We start from the raw sequence: 21229 nt of genomic DNA, 5'->3' as shown, positions 1-21229 counted from the left end.
TCTGAGTCCTGACGAGGACAGACTGAGACGTGAACGCTGAGTCCTGACGAGGACGGACTGAGACGTGAACACTGAGTCCTGATGAGGACTCTGAGTCCTGACGAGGACGGACTGAGACGTGAACTCTGAGTCCTGACGAGGACTCTGAGTCCTGACAAGGACGGACTGAGACGTGAACTCTGAGTCCTGACGAGGACGGACTGAGACGTGAACGCTGAGTCCTGAGGTGACATCTTTACACGTTCACGAGTCATGTGACACTCTCTCTCACCTGTAGGCGGGCGTAGGCCTTCTGTCCGTGTCTGATCTCCACCATCTCCGCCTCTCTGGGCAGAGGGACCAATGGCGGCAGGCCCTGGCTGGAGTCGGCCAATCGGCAGTCGACGTAAAGCTCCATGTTCATGTTGTCGCGGTGAAGACCGCCGACTCTCAAGATGATGGAGTGAGTGCGGCCGTCAGCCAGGTTGGCGTTCTGCAGGTTAACGGTGTGGATCTTCCCGTCAGCTCTGACATAACGGACCAGGACTGGAGGAGGACACGAGGAGGAGGACACGAGGAGGAGGACACGAGGAGTAGTTAGCGCTCGAGCGGTGACACCATGTTTTACAAGAGAAGCAAGAGATTAATCAATGGATTTAATCAAGAAAACAACTGGCAGATTAATCACCCAGCCATCCATTTTCTATGCCGCCTATCCCTTTTTGGGGTCACGGGGGGCTGGAGCCTATCCCAGCTGTCAACGGGCGAGAGGCGGGAAACACCCTGAACCGGTCGCCAGTCGATCGCAGGGCAACACACAACACACCTAACAACCATTCACGCTCACACTCACACCTGAGGGCAATTTAAGGTCACCAATCAACCTAACGAGCATGTTTCTGGTCTGTGGGAGGAAGCCGGGAAGAACATGCACACTTCACACAGAAAGGCCCGACCCGGGGATCGAACCGGCGACCTTCTTGCTGTGAGGCACACGCACCCTCCCATCATTGATTAATCTGCAGGCGGATTAATCAATGATGTCAAAAAGAAAGGGGGGGGGGGAGGGAGGGAAAGGAAGGAAGGAGGGAGGGAGGGAAAGGAAAGGAAAGGAAAGGAAAGGAAAGGAAAGGAAAGGAAAGGAAGGAGGGAGGGAGGGAAAGGAAAGGAAAGGAAAGGAAAGGAAAGGAAAGGAAAGGAAAGGAAAGGAAAGGAAGGAAGGAGGGAGGGTAAGAAAGGAAGGAAGGAAGGAGGGAGGGAGGGAAGGAAGGAGGGAGGGTAAGAAAGGAAGGAAGGAAGGAAGGAAGGAAGGAAGGAGGGAGGGTGTGATATGTTTGGAACAAAGCCTGCGCTGCCGTCTTGAACAGAGAAGTTGAGTTTAGGGTCGATGAGGTTCAGCTCAACCTTTATTGATCTTCCCCATGACGGCGACCTCCAGGTACTTCCTGTTGTCCTGTTTGCTGTAGAGACCCAGCAGGACTCCGCCCAGCTTGGCCGGCAGCCTCAGCGTGGACACCACGTAGACGTCACTGAGCGCGCTCAGACCACCAGACAGCTTCTCCACCGCCGCCACGGTCTGCTTCGAGTCCTGAAGACTCAACACGTCCACCACTGAGGAAGAGGAGCGGGATGAGTGACAGACAGACAGACACACACACACACACAGTGGAGGGGCCGGGGTTTGACCCCCCCTGTCCTTCTGATTGGTGGATGCCCACAGAATTTGCGATGGGGACTTTTCAGTGTCTGTCCTCAGATGTTTGTTTTGTGACCATGTTTGGTGTCCGAACTGTTGCCATGGTTACAGGTAGCGTTGGTGCACACCAATCATGTCAAAAACAGGCTGTGATGTCATAAAAGGTTGGTTTTCGTGGTCGACCTGCTGCCTGGTGGCGCTCTGAGTGTCGGCTCGCCGCACCCATCGACGCTCAGACGACAGTGACCTGATCCCGCCTGACCTTCACACGGCTCCAGCCTGCGCATGTCACTGCTGATAGGCTGGCAAACATGACACACAGCCAATCAGACAGCGCTGTGGGTGGGACATTGAGCGAGACTCCAGCAGTGACTACAGGCAGAGAGGCGGCGGCACGAACACGTACGTGGAGTGATGATGTCATCAAAGAAGCTTACCTCATTAATTTAACCTGATGAGCCGTCAATAATTAATTATTAATGACTGATGAGTCGTCAATAATGATTCACTCGTTAACAATAATAATTAAATTAATTAATTGATTTAAACTGATGAGTCTTCAATAATTAATTAATTATTAATGACTGATGAGTCGTCAATAATCATTCACTCATTAATTAATAATTTAATTAATTTAATCTGATGACTCGTTAATAATCATTCACTCGTTAACATCCATCCATCCATTTTCTATGCCGCCTATCCCTTTCGGGATCACGGGGGGCTGGAGCCTATCCCAGCTGTCAACGGGCGAGAGGCGGGAAACACCCTGGACGCCAGTCGATCGCAGGGCAACACACAACACACCTAACAACCATTCACGCTCACACTCACACCTGAGGGCAATTTAAGGTCACCAATCAACCTAACGAGCATGTTTCTGGAGAGAAGCCACGCATGCACGGGAAGAACATGCACACTTCACACAGAAAGGCCCGACCCCACCCGGGGATCGAACCGGTGACCTTCTTGCTGTGAGGCAGGCGCACTACCTGCTGCACCACCGTGCAGCCCACTTGTTAACAATAATAATTAAATTAATCAATTATTTTAAACTGATGAGTCTTCAATAATTAATTAATTATTAATGACTGATGAGTCGTCAATAATTAATTATTAATGACTGATGAGTCGTCAATAATGATTCACTCGTTAACGATAATAATTAAAGTAACAGAAAACCTCAGTGGAAGCTTTGAGTAATCAGACGCCATCAGAACGCAGAGGAAGAGGAGCAGTCAGCTGATCGTCACTTCCTGTCCTCCGTCCAATCACGACACACAGGTCAATAAAAATTCATTCATCACCACAGCACCTGAACACACCACAGCAGCATGTCAGCCAATCAGAGAGCAGCCTGAGGCGGAAAGTATCCGAGTACATTTACTGCACTACAGTACGGATTTCAGGTACTTGTCAGTATTTCCATGTTGTGGACTGTGTACTTTTACTCCGTTACATTTTAGTTACTCTTCAGGCTGCTTCCTGTCCGGTGAAAAGCTCGTATCTCCAGATGTGCTGACGGTGAACGTTTGTGATGAAGTGAAGGACGAAGAGCTCCTAAAATCAGTGTTTGAGTGGAGTTTGACTGAAAGCAGGTGACGCTGGTGATGAAGACCTGGTCCGGCTCTTCATCAGTTCTGACTCTGTGAACGTGAATTTGTCTGTTTTTTACCCAGCAGCCTCCACTCCTCTCTGGCTCAACTAAACTGGTTTAGCTCTAGTTTTAGCGCGTGGAGCAGAAGCAGCTTAGCTCGGTGTTACCTTGAACGTCCGGGCCGTCCGGTACTCCCGCCGTGAGCCGGACACAGACGACTGTCAGCAGAACCGGGACCACCACAGTCCAACCCATGTCTACCGAGGAGGAGGAGGCGGAGGAGGCGGCTGACCCAACCGACGGAACCGGAGAGCAATGGGGACGAAAAACTCCCGAAAAGAAGAGGAGGACAGAACCAGGAGTCGGAGAACCGGGTCCAAACTGCTGCAGCTGCTGTCAGCGGCGGGACCGGAGGAGAACCGGCTGGAACGGGACACACGGAAAACTTCGAACAGGGACTCCGGACGAACTGTGACAGCGGGACCCGGAGCTCAGAGACGGTCCGGAGGAAGGAGGGACAGCGGGAGGACGAGCTGGATCCACACCGAGCAAACTGCCGCGCAGAGCGGAAAGGAGACGACCGACGGACGGAGGGAGCGGAGGACGGACTGACGGTCAGCGTCACGAGCGCAGCTGGAAACTGCCGCTGGCGCGCGCTCCGCTCTCCTTCACGCGGCTCGTGCGCGCCGAGCGCGGGAGATGATTAGCATAAAGCGCGCGAGACGGCACCGAGTTCACGTGATGGCAAATGAAAAGGTCCCGTTTTAAAGTAGGAAGAGATGAAACCGCGTAATGATCTGACAATCATTGATCATTTATCAATATTTCACGTATTTCATGAAACAGGTGGAACATTACGGGTTCAGTGCCTTGCTCAATGGCAGCGACTGTCCACTCTCCACACTGAGGTCTGTGCAGGACTCAAACCGGCCTCAGGGTCCAGAGCCAAGTCCAGGCTGAGCCGAGACCTCCCCGAGACGCCTGTCATTGGCTGGAGCGCAGGGAAGACGATGGACGCAGGTTCAGGACCTTTTAAACACACGTGTTGAGCTGTCCGCAGCAGTGTGGGCCGTTCCTCTTCCATTCCAGCAGGCTGTGTTGTTAACAGCAGCAGGTCACAGGTCACAGGTCACAGGTCAGGAGCTGGCTCTGGGTCGCTCTGCTGTCCATTCAGCTTTTGTTGTGGACCTCCACCCAGGGCTCCCACAGAGGGTCCAGAATCAGTGTGGAGGACCACAGCGTGATCTTAAAACAGGGACGTTTGGTTTGTCCTCATGTCTTCCATGGACAGACTTTTGCCTGCGAGTCTCAGCTCAGGGCGAAGGACCCGTCAGGTCGTCCTGCAGGTCTGACGTCACTTTCACTGCTGCGCTCAGGAGACAACAGCCGGGGGTCTTTTCTGAGCCGCTGACAGCGACTCTGACTGGACGACGGCCGTCCTCACACAGACATCATCAACACACGGGGGACAGTTTACCTTCAGTTTAAAACAACAGTAATCTGGAGTCTGCGGCAGGATGACACGTTTATGAAAGTGAGACGCACAGTGAGACGGCTTTGCTTGTAAAAGGCAGAGAAACGAGCAGGCGGAGGCTTAAAGTCTGCGCTTCACTCAGAAAGTGAACTGGAGAGTTTTGTGGAAGCGATCCAGCTGAGCTGAAGTCAGACGAGACCTGCAGAGACTTTCTGCTGCGCCTCGCTCTGTTTGTTTCTGACTCTGGAGCGTTGCTATGGAAACGTGCATTTAACAGCAGGTGAGGAGGGGGGAGGGAGGTCCACCCCCAGCCTCCGGCGGCAGCAGTCAGACTTCTCCCTCCTCCTCCTCCTCCTCCTCCTCCTCCGTTGGAAGAAAGCATGAAAGACGTGTGAGGAGAGCGTCAAACTGAACGCCCTGACGGCTCTCTGTGGACTGCCAGGACGTGTCTCTGCGGACCGTCAGGACGTGTCTCTGCAGACCGTCAGGACGTGTCTCAGCTCTGATTCATGGTGTCCACAGACAAAGACCTCAGCCCACAAACTGCTTCCAGATCAGCTCATTAAAGCCAGAGGAGGCAGCGCCACAGCAGCAGACACATGAGCAGCAGGGTAAACTGGATTCCTGCGTGATGGCGTCATGGCAGCTGGAGGCCACGTCCCCGGGGTCCAGACCCAGTCAGGACGGGCGGAGGGTCGGGGTGGGGGGTGTTTGGGTGAGCTGAAGTAAAGAAAATGAGTTTCCCTCAGACTCGCATGCAGATGTTTTTCCAGGTCATGTCAGGCTCTTAATGTCGGGGCTGGACCCTGCTGAACCCTGCTGGACCACAACCAGCCCCCCCTCTGCTGAACAATGAGCAGCATCAGGTCGGTGTGGGGGTGGGGGGTGGCAGAGGGTCTGCAGTCTGCTCCTGGAACAGGACCAGTCTCCCCTCTGTCCCCTCCTTTAGCTAAAGCTGGTTTAACCTGACGCTGAAGGACACGTTACCAAACAGCCCCTGAGGCATTCAGGTGTCTCCCACCGGGACATGAGACAAAAGCAGTCCCTGAACGCCTCATCAGCTCAGGCTGATTCCTTCTCGGACGTGATGAATTGAAGTGTTTTTCTCCTCCGTCTGTCTCCTCTCCTCGCCGTCCTGAACCTCGTCTCGCTCGGTCTGACCTGATGAAGCTCGTCGTCGTGGACGCTGGCTGCGCGAGGCTTCGGGCGGCGGCGGCTGAAGACACGACACAAACGATTGATCAACTGATTTATTGATTTATCTGTGGTTAGAGATCATTGTGTTCCAAACATCAACGTGAAGCACGTGAGAAGCTTTAAACAAAAAACAAAATGAAAGAAATAAAATGATCTGTTTCCTCCTGACAGAACGCTAAAATGAACCAAAGTCAAACAAAGAGTTGTGTTTGAATTCATTTCTGTCCAGAAAGCAGCAGCAGCGTCCACCTGGAGTCCCGCGGAGTCGACGCTGTCCTCTGAACCCTCCGTCTCGTGTTTCCTGCCACAGTAAAAACTCCTGATGACGTCTGGACCTCATCCTGGAGGCGTCCAGCCCTTCAGTCCATCACGCTGCAGGTTCGACTGCGGCTCCTCAGCCGTCTCCCTCGTCCTCCTCGTGGGAGCCGATGGTCCGCGGGTCCGGCGGCGCCTCCAGCGCCTCCTGCTGGACGTGCTGGATGGACACCATGCCGGTCAAGAGGGCGTAGCTCAGCATGGCGCCCAGAGCCACCAGAGCCGACAGGAACTGCTTCCTCCGCTTGTTGGGGACGTGATCGAAGTCTCCGCCTTCGTGCTGAGAGGACGTCTTCTGACTGGAGCTGTCTGAAAAACAACATGGAGGACAAAACAAAAGACATGAGATCATTTCACCCTGGACAAAGACAAGTCATCTGAGTCATTTATGGAGCAAACTGAGCCAATGAGCACGCAGCCTCGTCCTACATGAGCTCATTCACGTCTTCACTCAGAAAAACTGTCTCCTCATCAGTCAGCGGATTGACGTGACGTCCTTCACAGAGATAAACTGGACTTTTGGACTGCGGCCGGTCTCCGGTCTCTCGTGGCCTCACCTCTGCCGTCTTTGGGGAAGTAGAGCTGCAGGATGTTGGTGCAGAAGTTGGACAGGTTATCCAGAGACTTCAGATGCTGCTGCAGTTTCCCGTTGGGCAGTTTGGACTTGAGGATGGGCGCTAGATGTCCAAACACGTAGGCGTCCAGAGACGAAGGCCTGCAGAGTCACAACACATTCACTTAGTAGACCTGGACCAGAGACGTCCTCGTGTCTGTCTTACACAGGTGTCCATTATCTCCTTACAGAGTCCAGTCAAACATCAACAATCAGGCCTGTGAGATGAGGAGCGAGGACAATAACTGTCCCCCTAGATTTCTTTATGTCTCCTCATGAAACAATGAGACAAACTTACAGATTTCAGGTTTCAGCTTGTTTGGTTTGAACTTACGAGTCGCCGAAGAAGAACTTATGCGAGCCGAGGCGCTGAGACAGCAGGTTCATACACTCTGCAGCGTCCAAGTACAGCTGAGACACGGAGAGAGACAGTGAGACAGAGACAAAGAGAGACAGCAGGTTCATACACTCTGCAGCGTCCAAGTACAGCTGAGACACAGAGAGAGACAGTGAGACAGAGACAAAGAGAGACAGCAGGTTCATACACTCTGCAGCGTCCAAGTACAGCTGAGACACAGAGAGAGACAGTGAGACAGAGACAAAGAGAGACAGCAGGTTCATACACTCTGCAGCGTCCAAGTACAGCTGAGACACAGAGAGAGACGGTGAGACAGAGACAAAGAGAGACAGCAGGTTCATACACTCTGCAGCGTCCAAGTACAGCTGAGACACGGAGAGAGACAGTGAGACAGAGACAAAGAGAGACAGCAGGTTCATACACTCTGCAGCGTCCAAGTACAGCTGAGACACAGAGAGAGACAGTGAGACAGAGACAAAGAGAGACAGCAGGTTCATACACTCTGCAGCGTCCAAGTACAGCTGAGACACAGAGAGAGACGGTGAGACAGAGACAAAGAGAGACAGCAGGTTCATACACTCTGCAGCGTCCAAGTACAGCTGAGACACAGAGACAGACAGTGAGAGACACAGAGAAAGAGAGAGACAGACATCTAGTATAATAATAATAATAATAATAATAATGATGATGATGAGGACAAGGATGAGGACGAGGACAATCATGATGAATGAAGCAGAGGACAGCTGCTGTCCTCTGGACTAAAGTGTCCTGCTGCCGTCGTGATGTTCTTCTGACTCTAATAGAGCAAAGTGTGTGAAAGCACGTCAGGACAGACGGAGACATTTAGGACAGACAGAAACATTTAGGACAGATGGAGACGTTTCAGGACAGACGGAAACATTTAGGACAGACGGAGACATTTTAGGACAGACAAAGACATTTAAGACAGATGGAGACGTTTCAGGACAGACGGAAACATTTAGGACAGACGGAGATGTTTTAGGACAGACAGAGACATTTAAGACAGATGGAGACGTTTCAGGACAGACAGAAACATTTAGGACAGACGGAGACGTTTCAGGACAGATGGAAACATTTAGGACAGACGGAGACGTTTTAGGACAGACAGAGACATTTAAGACAGATGGAGACATTTAGGACAGACAGAAACATTTAGGACAGACGGAGACGTTTCAGGATAGACAGAAACATTTAGGACAGACGGAGACGTTTCAGGACGGATAGAGACATTTAAGACAGATGGAGACGTTTCAGGACAGACAGAAACATTTAGGACAGACGGAGACATTTTGGACAGACGGAGACGTTTCAGGACAGATGGAAACATTTTGGACAGACGGAGACGTTTCAGGACAGATGGAAACATTTAGGACAGATGGAGACGTTTCAGGACAGACGGAAACATTTAGGACAGACGGAGACATTTTAGGACAGACAGAGACATTTAAGACAGATGGAGACGTTTCAGGACAGACGGAAACATTTAGGACAGACGGAGACATTTTAGGACAGACAGAGACATTTAAGACAGATGGAGACGTTTCAGGACAGACAGAAACATTTAGGACAGACGGAGACGTTTTGGACAGACGGAGACGTTTCAGGACAGATGGAAACATTTAGGACAGACAGAAACATTTAGGACAGATGGAGACGTTTCAGGACAGACAGAAACATTTAGGACAGACGGAGACGTTTCAGGACAGACAGAAACATTTAGGACAGACGGAGACGTTTCAGGACAGATGGAAACATTTAGGACAGACAGAAACGTTTTAGGACAGACAGAGACATTTAAGACAGATGGAGACATTTAGGACAGACAGAAACATTTAGGACAGACGGAGACGTTTCAGGACAGATGGAAACATTTAGGACAGATGGAGACGTTTCAGGACAGATGGAAACGTTTAGGACAGACGGAGACGTTTCAGGACAGATAGAGACATTTAGGACAGATGGAGACGTTTTGGACAGACGGAGACGTTTCAGGACAGATGGAAACATTTAGGACAGACAGAAACATTTAGGACAGATGGAGACGTTTCAGGACAGACGGAAACATTTAGGACAGACGGAGACATTTTAGGACAGACAAAGACATTTAAGACAGATGGAGACGTTTCAGGACAGACGGAAACATTTAGGACAGACGGAGATGTTTTAGGACAGACAAAGACATTTAAGACAGATGGAGACGTTTCAGGACAGACGGAAACATTTAGGACAGACGGAGATGTTTTAGGACAGACAGAGACATTTAAGACAGATGGAGACGTTTCAGGACAGACAGAAACATTTAGGACAGACGGAGACGTTTCAGGACAGATGGAAACATTTAGGACAGACGGAGACGTTTTAGGACAGACAGAGACATTTAAGACAGATGGAGACATTTAGGACAGACAGAAACATTTAGGACAGACGGAGACGTTTCAGGATAGACAGAAACATTTAGGACAGACGGAGACGTTTCAGGACGGATAGAGACATTTAAGACAGATGGAGACGTTTCAGGACAGACAGAAACATTTAGGACAGACGGAGACATTTTGGACAGACGGAGACGTTTCAGGACAGATGGAAACATTTTGGACAGACGGAGACGTTTCAGGACAGATGGAAACATTTAGGACAGATGGAGACGTTTCAGGACAGACGGAAACATTTAGGACAGACGGAGACATTTTAGGACAGACAGAGACATTTAAGACAGATGGAGACGTTTCAGGACAGACGGAAACATTTAGGACAGACGGAGACATTTTAGGACAGACAGAGACATTTAAGACAGATGGAGACGTTTCAGGACAGACAGAAACATTTAGGACAGACGGAGACGTTTTGGACAGACGGAGACGTTTCAGGACAGATGGAAACATTTAGGACAGACAGAAACATTTAGGACAGATGGAGACGTTTCAGGACAGACAGAAACATTTAGGACAGACGGAGACGTTTCAGGACAGACAGAAACATTTAGGACAGACGGAGACGTTTCAGGACAGATGGAAACATTTAGGACAGACAGAAACGTTTTAGGACAGACAGAGACATTTAAGACAGATGGAGACATTTAGGACAGACAGAAACATTTAGGACAGACGGAGACGTTTCAGGACAGATGGAAACATTTAGGACAGACGGAGACGTTTCAGGACAGATGGAAACGTTTAGGACAGACGGAGACGTTTCAGGACAGATAGAGACATTTAGGACAGATGGAGACGTTTTGGACAGACGGAGACGTTTCAGGACAGATGGAAACATTTAGGACAGACAGAAACATTTAGGACAGATGGAGACGTTTCAGGACAGACAGAAACATTTAGGACAGATGGAGACGTTTCAGGACAGACAGAAACATTTAGGACAGACGGAGACGTTTCAGGACAGATGGAAACGTTTAGGACAGACGGAGACGTTTCAGGACAGATAGAGACATTTAGGACAGATGGAGACATTTCAGGACAGACGGAAACCTTTAGGACAGACACGAACGTCAACGGTCTTGCTTCCAGCAGAGCCGACCTTCTGGAGAACAGACCGTCCTTTAACGATCGTCCCAGAACGCCGTGCGACCTCTGACCTGTTTCCGACGGCTCGTTTCAGAGCAGCACTTTTCCTGAGAGTGAGGAGAGTTTTCCCCTCGGCGAATCCTTCCAGCCCACACATGGAAACCATGTCTCAGGACGAGCTGGAAGAATGTCCAGCTGCCGACGTCCTGACGTCAGCGCAGCCGACCGACGCACAAATTAAAGTCAGCTTTGTTTCCGTCAACAAAAGCTCTCGTCCAGACACTCGCGTGTGTTGGACGCCGTGCTCTGCGGACAGCGTGTCTCACAGCCGACGGATGGCGGTCTCGGCCGCTGATTTTAAAGAGGAGGCTCGGGGGCGTCCTCACCTCCTTCTCCAGCTCCTCTCCGGCCTCCAGGCTCTCGCTGCCTCGCAGCAGGCGCAGCTTCTCCAGCTGGCCGCGCTGCATCCGCCCGGGCAGGAAGAAGTTCAGAGGGAACGGCATGTGCTCGGCGTACCAGCGGCGAGTCACGTCCACGTAGTTCTTTGGCTCGATCCAGAAGGCGTAGACCTACCGCAGATTAAATCACACAGGTTTAAAAGGTCCGTGTTGGACGGCTCGACACGAGTTCAGAGAGAAGAACAGAAGAAGAGTTTCTCACCAGAGCGGGTTTGAGCTTCTCCTCCATCAGAGAGATGAAGGCCAGGCTGTCGGCTCCCTCCTTGGCCGACAGGTCGTAGTCGGCATTGAACTTCTGAAAAACACACAGATGTTGATGATGAAGATGAGCGAACAGCAGCAGGAGTCTGGACACTGTCTGAAGGCCTCAGCGTGCTTCACAGGAACCGCCTCGCACGACCTGTTTGGACATTCTGGTGCATAACAGACAGCAGAGGACGGCACGAGGGATGAGAGCAGAAACAACAGAAGAAGAACAAAGAGTTTAGGGCGGAGAGGACGGAGCGTGTGACGAGGGACGTGGAAACCTTCACAGCATAAAGAACAAACAGCCTGTCCGACGAGCAGAGACAGTAATCCACAACATGTGTGTCTGTGGGGACGTCAGAGACAAGACAGAAGCACGCGCGTGTCTGTCCAACTGCATGTGAGCCGTCCAGCACAGCAGACACGAAGCTGCTTCATTCGTCTGTGTGGAGTCACATGACCAGGAAATGCCTTTCAGTGTCACCTGAGGGAGGCGCTAGAGGACAGAGTTGGTCCTCTGGACAGCAGGAGCGGGCGCCTCAGTTTCTCCTGATGGTGGCGCTGGAGAGCATGAACACGCTGAGATATCTGCAGCTGAATCTGACTCAGCTGCTGGATTTCTTTCTGGTTTAGATGAAATCATGAGAGAAAGGTGCAAACAGAAAATCGGATCATCTGCTGGACGAGACCTTTACATGAGGAAGACGAGGGATTTTACACCTGAGCTGAGGTCAGCAGGTCAGACGAGCAGCTGCTCGCTCCGACGTCCTTCTGCCGTCAGCGTTGGGTCCACGGCCTCGATACCAAAGCGCTCCGGACGCTGTCGTTCGCAGGGTTCGTAGCTTTTAGCATTAACGTAACGCAGACGTTAGCGCTGCGGCGCTGAGCGCTGACGTTTAAGTTACGGCTGTTTGCTTGGTTAAAGGTCCACTAGAGACGTGGATCGTCTCTCAGTGAGACAGAGACGTTACTTACGTTCAGCTGTGTGTGAAACTGTGACTTTAAACCAGGTTTCAAACAGAAGCTAACGTTACAGAGGACAGTGAACGAGACATCAAGACATTTTTCTGTCTTTCTTGCACTTGTCACCCTCATGACCAACTCTTGGCGCTCGGTAAAAACTCCTGGTGATTCCTCGGTTTGATGGATGTGAGTGGAAACGTGTTGAAGCGCTTCCTGTGCAGACACTTCCTGCCCTCCGCCTGACAGTCTGATGGAGGCCGACTATCCCTCGTGTCGAGTCAGAGGACAAAAGCGTGACTGAAGAGAACAAATGTGAGACGGATCTGCGCCGCCGAGCGTGAAGCCAGCACTTTCCTGCTCTGAGCTTCTTCAGCAGCTCTCCTGTCATCGTGGTTTCCTAACCTACCGCAGCGCGAGGCACCGAGCATGCTGGGTAATGTCTTCCAGCTGCAGCGTTTGGCTGCGAGGGGGATGAGGTCAGAGGCGCGAAATGTGAAGGACGTCTGAAGACCCACAGCAGGTCCTCAGACGTCCCAGCAGAGAGACGGCCGCCGTCTGAAGGGGACGTCCACCTTTACTTCACAACACTGACCTGAGGGCGGAGTTATCACAGCGTGTGTTTGGTGTGCTGACGATGACGTCGTCACTTCCTCCAGCTGTTAGCCGTTCATGCTAACGTGAGGCGCCGTGACGCTCGCGTGCTCCACATATTGTCTGCTGCGTATTCTCCAAACAAACGCTCAGTGGGAGTGCAGGCAGGCGGCACGTGAGACACGGCGCTGAGGAGGACCCGCGTCCAGCTGTCCTGTCCCCGTGGTCCCTCGGCGAACACGTCGGCACAGGTGTTCACGTTCACCTGTCCGCAAACGCCTGCCGTCGAATATAAACAAAGCTTGACGTGATCATGCGTCCGCCGTGTTTACGGTCCCCTGGACGCCGGGACACGCCGTATGACTGTGACGCCTCGCACGTTAGCGGTTCTAAAGAGAACGTTCTCCCTGTAAAGCTCCGTCCTGCCGAGCTTCACACGATTATCAGCTCCACAGGAACGAGTCTGCGGCGGCAGCTTCCTGCTGAAACAGCTGTTTCCAGCTGGCCACAGGCGCACGCACACACAGATACACACACACACACACACACACACACACACACACACACATAGACAGACACAAAAACACACATACACACGCGCACACACACACACACACACACACTGACACACACACGCGCAGACACAGACACACACAGACACAAAAACACACACAGACAGACACACACACACACAGACACAAAAACACACACAGACACACACACACACACACACAGACACACACACACACATACACACACACAGACACACACACATACACACACACAGAGACACACACACACAGACACACACAGACACACACAGACACGCACACACACACGCGCAGACAGACACAGAGACACACAGACACACACACATACACACAGAGACACACACACACAGACACACACACACAGAGACACACACAGACACACACACACAGAGACACACACGCAGACACACAGAGACACACACACACACACACAGAGACACACAGAAACACAGACACACACAGACACACACACACACACACACACACACACGCACACACACTGACACACACACACGCGCAGACACAGACACAGAGACACACACACACACACCACGCCGCGCTGTGTACACTGGCCCTGATGCATGCTGGGAAGGAGGAGGTTACCTGTTTTCTGAGGTGGATGATGATGTCGGAGGGCCTGGACAGAGTCTCTTTCTGATTGGTCCTCAGAGCAGGAAGCGATCCTTTAAAAGCAGAAACAAACAGAGTGAACACGATGACGCGTGACGGACGGCTTCTTCTTCGTGTGTTCGTGAAGTGAAGCTGCTCACCGCTGGGACTCCTCCAGGGGTTGGACATCTTTCTGAGTTTGAGAGGAGCTCCTGCAAACTGAGCGTAGGCCTGCCGACACAGAGAGACAAAGGCAGTCAACGAGAGAGACGTGTCCACAGAGGACGCCAACCAAGCTCCGGAGCTACTGTCTCAGGACAGTCTGTGCGGGACTGTCTTTCACTGTCTTTAGAAAAGACTACGTGTCTTTGAACCAGCACCATGATGACACAGAGGACACCCACAGTGACGTGGGACCTGTGAGAAGACGTTCTGCCTCATACTGGTCAATGAGGACCACTGGTGACACTGGGAGGAGCTGTTACGCTCGTGCTGCTGATTGGTGGAGAAAGACTGAGAAACACCGACTGAGACTGTCAAAAGACTAAGACAGACAGACAGAGACACAGAGACAGACACAGACAGACAAAGAGAGACACAGAGGCAGACACAGACAGACAGAGACACACAGACAGACAGACAGACAGACAGACAGACAGACAGACAGACAGACAGACGGAGAGGCAGACAGAGAGAGACACAGAGACACAGACACAGACAGACAGAGACACAGAGACAGACAGACAGACAGACAGACAGACAGACAGACAGACAGACAGACGGAGAGGCAGACAGAGAGAGACACAGAGACACAGACACAGACAGACAGAGACACAGAGACAGACAGACAGACAGACAGACAGACAGACAGACAGACAGACAGACAGACAGACAGACAGACGGAGAGGCAGATAGAGAGAGACACAGACAGAGACAGACAGACAGGCAGAGATGGACAGACAGGCAGGCAGGCAGGCAGGCAGGCAGGCAGAGAGAGACACAGAGACACAGACAGACAGGCAGAGAGACAGACAGACCTCACTTCATCTCAGATAAAATGGTCAGCTCAGAACTTTCTCATCTGAAGGCCAAACACTGAGGACAGAGTGGACAGACAGGTGACGATGCAGAGACATGAGACCTGCATCCAGCCTGCAGGAGGATCCACAGATCAGCTGATTCACATCAGAACCAGCAGAAACCTGCAGAACACAAGGAGAACCGGTCCAACGAGACCTGAGCAAAGACTGGTTCTAAAGAGGACCAATACAAAGACCTGTCTCACAGTGGACTGCAGATGTCCACATGGAGACTGAATGCCTCTGAGTTTCAAATGTGCTGCTGACGGGCACCATTTCCCACAATGCAATGCACGGAGGAACTGGAGGAGCCGCAGAGAGCTGGAAACACACGAAGGTGTTAAATCCTAAAGAAAGACGTGTCCATCTGTGGACAACAACTGCCACCACAGGACAGGACAGCGGGCAGAGGGAGGACACGTCTGGCAAAGTCTCCGCTCGCACAGGAAACAGTTCAACGTGACTCAGTTCTCCTGGAAAGAAAAGTAAAAGCCTCATTCAAGTTTTACAAGCAGAAAACATGAGAAAGAGTTTCCTCATTAAGACGGAGTGAAGTCAGAGACCAGAGGACACGCCTGTTCCACTGAGAGAGGACAGACAGTCAGAGACCAGAGGACACGCCTGTTCCGCTGAGAGAGGACAGACAGACAGAGACCAGAGGACACGTCTGTTCCGCTGAGAGAGGACAGACAGTCAGAGACCAGAGGACACGTCTGTTCCGCTGAGAGAGGACAGACAGTCAGAGACCAGAGGACACGCCTGTTCCGCTGAGAGAGGACAGACAGACAGAGACCAGAGGACACGCCTGTTCCGCTGAGAGAGGACAGACAGTCAGAGACCAGAGGACACGCCTGTTCCGCTGAGAGAGGACAGACAGTCAGAGACCAGAGGACACGCCTGTTCCGCTGAGAGAGGACAGACAGTCAGAGACCAGAGGACACGCCTGTTCCGCTGAGAGAGGACAGACAGAGACCAGAGGACACGCCTGTTCCGCTGAGAGAGGACAGACAGACAGAGACCAGAGGACACGCCTGTTCCGCTGAGAGAGGACAGACAGACAGAGACCAGAGGACACGCCTGTTCCGCTGAGAGAGGACAGACAGACAGAGACCAGAGGACACGCCTGTTCCGCTGAGAGAGGACAGACAGACAGAGACCAGAGGACACGCCTGTTCCGCTGAGAGAGGACAGACAGACAGAGACCAGAGGACACGCCTGTTCCGCTGAGAGAGGACAGACAGAGAGAGACCAGAGGACATGCCTGTTCCACTGAGAGAGGACAGACAGACAGAGACCAGAGGACACGCCTGTTCCACTGAGAGAGGACAGACAGACAGAGACCAGAGGACACGCCTGTTCCACTGAGAGAGGACAGACAGACAGAGAGACAGACCAGAGGACACGCCTGTTCCACTGAGAGAGGACAGACAGACAGAGAGACAGACCAGAGGACACGCCTGTTCCACTGAGAGAGGACAGACAGACAGAGACCAGAGGACACGCCTGTTCCACTGAGAGAGGACAGACAGACAGAGACCAGAGGACACGCCTGTTCCGCTGAGAGAGGACAGACAGACAGAGAGAGACCAGAGGACACGCCTGTTCCGCTGAGAGAGGACAGACAGACAGAGACCAGAGGACACGCCTGTTCCGCTGAGAGAGGACAGACAGACAGAGACCAGAGGATACGCCTGTTCTACTGAGAGAGGACAGACAGACAGAGACCAGAGGACACGCCTGTTCCACTGAGAGAGGACAGACAGAGACCAGAGGACACGCCTGTTCCACTGAGAGAGGAGAGACAGACAGAGACCAGAGGACACACCTGTTCCACTGAGAGAGGACAGACAGACAGAGAGACAGACCAGAGGACACGCCTGTTCCACTGAGAGAGGACAGACAGACAGAGAGACAGACCAGAGGACACGCCTGTTCCACTGAGAGAGGACAGACAGACAGAGACCAGAGGACACGCCTGTTCCACTGAGAGAGGACAGACAGACAGAGACCAGAGGACACGCCTGTTCCGCTGAGAGAGGACAGACAGACAGAGACCAGAGGACACGCCTGTTCCGCTGAGAGAGGACAGACAGACAGAGACCAGAGGACACGCCTGTTCTACTGAGAGAGGACAGACAGACAGAGACCAGAGGACACGCCTGTTCCTCTGAGAGAGGACAGACAGACAGACAGACAGACAGAGACCAGAGGACACGCCTGTTCCGCTGAGAGAGGACAGACAGACAGAGACCAGAGGACACGCCTGTTCCGCTGAGAGAGGACAGACCTCTTGACGTCTTGACCTCAGTGAGACATGTCCATGTGTTCTGCTGAGTTTGTGTCTCCTTTATTTACAGTCAAAGAAAAGAAATCACACTGAAATGTCAAACTGTTCATGTCCCTCTGTCCTCTGAGTCTCCATTCAGACAAAGAAAAACTGGAGGAAGAGGAGGTCCCTCTTCAGGACGGACAGACAAGAAGTCAATGTCTTGAGGACACAGAGCATCGTAGGAGAACTAGAATATGGACCAAACAGATGTGAAGACTCTGGACCTGAGAAGACACTGAGCAGTTTCAGGTACCAGCAAACACAGCTGAGTGTCCAACTGTCCAATGCATCCTGTCTTTTAAGCGTCCTCTGTGTCAAACCTGTAACAGTGTCCAGCGCCAACTGTCCATCACCTGGCTTCAGCAGGTCATCAGTCCAAACAGCACATGGGACGTCTGTCTCCTCTGTGAGTCTGTCCACAGCGGGAAGAGGACATGAAAGACAGAACAAGCAGCAGCAAACATGAAGAAACTGAAAGGGGAGCTGAGAGCTTGTCCTTATGAAGACGTGTGTGTCCTTCAGACACAGACGTCAACCTCATCTTTCCACACAAACAGGTTGTTCATGAGGTGACAGACGTGGATGTGGACACGGACGTGGACCAGCTGCAGCTGTCCCTCAGTAAAATAACTCAGCCACACTTCAGCTGGACACAGGACAACAAGCTGAGCTGAGGGAAAAGCTCACCTCATCGTCCTCCACCGCTCCGTCTGCGGCCAACACAAACAGATGAGGTCACTGTCCTTCACCTGTCTGGACACCTGAAGGCCCGCCTCCTCGTCTACCGATTGCTTCCTGTTCTTCCTCGGTGTCAGTGTCCTCGCATGTCCCCGACTGCTGCTGGAGGTTTGACAGCTCATTCATTTCTTAAGTCTTCTCTAAAAACAACCTGGGCCAAGAGCCAGAGGACACGTCTGTCCATGATGGAGACTGACAGCTGACGAGTGTCCCTCGTACACACTGGAGGACATCACCTTTTCCAACTAGTCCAGTTCATCCAGTTTGTCCATCAACATGCCCTCTGTTCAGGACGGATCCACCTGCAGACCCATCACACCTGGACACAACCTGTCCCACCTGGTCCCCTGTGAGAGGTGCTACAGACACTCAGTCAGTGTCCACAGAGCGTGTTGTGATGAAGACTCAGTCAGCTGACGTCCACTGTGGACTGTGTGTCCTGCGCCTTCAAACCGGAGTCACACTCCTTGTACATGTTCACATACTGATCCAGATTGTGAACAAACGAGGGTCCTGGTCTGCTGAGACGTTCAGCTTCCATCAGCGCTTTGGAAAAACCGGCGGCGTGATTCCCAGCGTCGTTACCCAGACTGCACTGCTGCTCTGCGCTCAGATCTCAGTCCAACACAAACATGTTAAGGCAGCTTCGGTCACTGCAGGAGCAGGTGGCCCTGAGCACGGTCTGCAGGCTGGACCACCGTCAGCACTCTGTCTGCTGCACCAGTGCATTCTGGGTGGTCGCAGCAGCTCCTCGCCCAGTTAGCCGAACGTCCACAAAACATGAAGCACAAGTTCTGAGGAAGGTCGACGGTCACAGACGGATGTACAGGATGAATCACTTCGTTCTGTGTTGCTGATCGATGCAGATCTGGAACTTCAGACCTTCCCCTCAGTGTTACACCTGATGGCCATCTTCATCCCCGTTCTGAGGAGGAAGAGCGGCTGAACGGGCTGCTCACTGTGAGGCTCAGAACAGCTGCAGCAGCTCGAGAGGCAGTAGAAGAAGTTGGTCCAACAGCTCCACCTGGTGGCTGTGTGAAGAACCACACACTGCACAGCTGATCTGACTGAAAGATGGACATCATGAGACTCGTACTGGACAGAGTACTGATTACTGCACACAGCTGTGTCTCCTGATGAAGTGTCCTTCATCTAATGATGCTGAAGAAGAGACAGCAACACAGTGGTGGCATGTGATCGAGTACTTTTACTCAAGTACTGTACTGAAGTAGTACTCTGAGGTACTGCACTTACGGATCTTCATTTTAAGTAATGTTCTGCTCCTCTAGAGGAGCACTGTGGCCCCTCACTTTGGCCCCTCGTAGTGGTGGCCCTCCACTGTGGCCCTCCACTGTGGCCCCACACTGTGGCCCTTAACTTTTCATAATCACCATTTTCATGCACAACATATACATGATTACCGTAACATTACTCCAAATACATCAGATATCACGGTACTGCACCAGGAGTACTGTGATAGTCTCAGTACTTCAGGTGCATTTTGCTGATAAAACTTAATTACTTCTACTTCAAAAAGGTTTTGAATGCTGGACTTCTACTTGTAGTGGATTATTTTCACAGAGTGGTATTAGTACTTTCACTGAAGTAAAAGTCTTCTTCCAGCACTGCAGTAGTACTTCTCAGTGTACTTGTTGACTAACGCGGTCCAGCTGAGCCTGTGGACCGGCTCAGGTGCTCTTCACATCCAGCTGGCAGGGCCCCGGGCTCAGGCAGGGCTCTCCAGGGACGGGGCCCTGCCGTCAGGCCCCTCAGCGTCCTCTTTCAAATCTGTCCTTTAAACTCACTTTGACCTTCTGTCTGTCTTCGCTGACAGAGTTTTTTGGACTTACTGTTGTTATCAGTTCGTCTTGTTTCGTCTTTTGGATTTTAACAGATTTCATTTTGTGGTTTTACTGTAAAACACTTCAGAAAGAAAGTTCTTATCATTATTCCACCGAGTCCCTTCAGCAGTCTGACTGTCCACAGGTGTGTTTCCGGTCTACCTGGAGGGGCCCGGCTGCCTGCTCTGATAAATGCTGGATTTAAACCCCTGAAAACGGACTCACTTCATCAGAGTCTGAACCTGAGAAGCGGATTTAAGTCTGAGATCATCTGCAGATAAAATGAAATGATCATCATCGACAAACAGGAAGGAGAGCGAACAGAGGACACGGAGACGTCCACCATCACGGACAGTTCAATGATCGGCTTGACCAATGAGAGACACGCTGAAGCCTCACATGTAGCCTGGCTGTACGGACACGCTCATCCTGAGCGACATGTCTCCGTTTGACCGGGAAAACGTCTCCACGCGTCACTTCGCTGTCACTCTGCCGTTAGCATGCTAACGCTAGCAGCAGCTACCTGTCAGTTAACCCGTGTCTGTGTGTGTGAAGGACACCGACGCGCCGCCGGTGAACCCGTTCGGTCCGGTCTGAACGGAGACTCACCAGAACCACCAGACAGTCGGTGCTGACGGACGGCAAACCCCAGTCTCCTTCCCAGCAAAACAACTCGTCGGGCGCCGCCATCTTCAGCGGAAAGATGACCTCTGACACCGGAAGTGGAGTTGACCGATTGCCGTTGACAACCAGAATAAAATCCACTTTAAAAAATATCTACGTTTGATTTCTTTAAAATATCACCAATACCAATACCATACCAATACCAGAATGTTAAAATACTTCATTCCAAGTCCAAATGTAGCAAAAGTATCAGCAGTAGAAGTACAGCAGTACTGTCCGCTCCATGCAGTAAAAGTAAAGTAAAATCATCAGCTTCATGCAGTAAAAGTACAGCAGTACAGTCAGCTTCATGTAGTAAAAGTACAGCAGTACAGTCAGCTTCATGCAGTAAAAGCACAGCAGTATCATCAGTTTCATGCAGTAAAAGTACAA

General features: G+C 51.7%; 2 protein-coding genes across 3 annotated transcripts in view; both read right to left on the bottom strand.

Annotated features, from left to right (window-relative positions):
- Positions 1–3647, bottom strand: part of thbs3a (thrombospondin 3a) — a 15973-nt gene extending 12326 nt beyond the window's left edge. Inside the window, exons 1-3 of the mRNA XM_070966223.1 lie at positions 3440–3647; positions 1384–1590; positions 272–525 (exon numbers count right to left, since the gene is read on the bottom strand). Of these exons, the coding sequence (XP_070822324.1) occupies positions 272–525; positions 1384–1590; positions 3440–3527 (549 nt within the window). The 5' untranslated portion in view covers positions 3528–3647. The remainder of the gene's footprint in view (positions 1–271; positions 526–1383; positions 1591–3439) is intronic.
- mtx1a (metaxin 1a) overlaps positions 1–20906 on the bottom strand; it is a 29121-nt gene extending 8215 nt beyond the window's left edge. Inside the window, exons 1-8 of one of the 2 annotated variants that reach the window (XM_070966226.1) lie at positions 20783–20906; positions 14348–14417; positions 14181–14260; positions 11429–11521; positions 11155–11337; positions 7206–7282; positions 6816–6973; positions 6315–6567 (exon numbers count right to left, since the gene is read on the bottom strand). In XM_070966226.1, coding sequence (XP_070822327.1) covers positions 6338–6567; positions 6816–6973; positions 7206–7282; positions 11155–11337; positions 11429–11521; positions 14181–14260; positions 14348–14417; positions 20783–20863 — 972 coding nt within the window. In that variant the 5' untranslated portion in view covers positions 20864–20906 and the 3' untranslated portion in view covers positions 6315–6337. Of the gene's footprint in view, positions 1–3882; positions 6568–6815; positions 6974–7205; positions 7283–11154; positions 11338–11428; positions 11522–14180; positions 14261–14347; positions 14418–20782 lie in introns of those variants that run through there. The other variant, XM_070966225.1, reaches the window with a different exon arrangement.
- Positions 20907–21229: the final 323 nt, after the last annotated feature.

Source organism: Chaetodon trifascialis, chromosome 7, assembly GCF_039877785.1.
Source record: "Chaetodon trifascialis isolate fChaTrf1 chromosome 7, fChaTrf1.hap1, whole genome shotgun sequence".
In the NCBI taxonomy this organism is placed as follows: domain Eukaryota; kingdom Metazoa; phylum Chordata; class Actinopteri; order Chaetodontiformes; family Chaetodontidae; genus Chaetodon; species Chaetodon trifascialis.
This window is presented reverse-complemented; position numbering and strand designations above follow the sequence as displayed.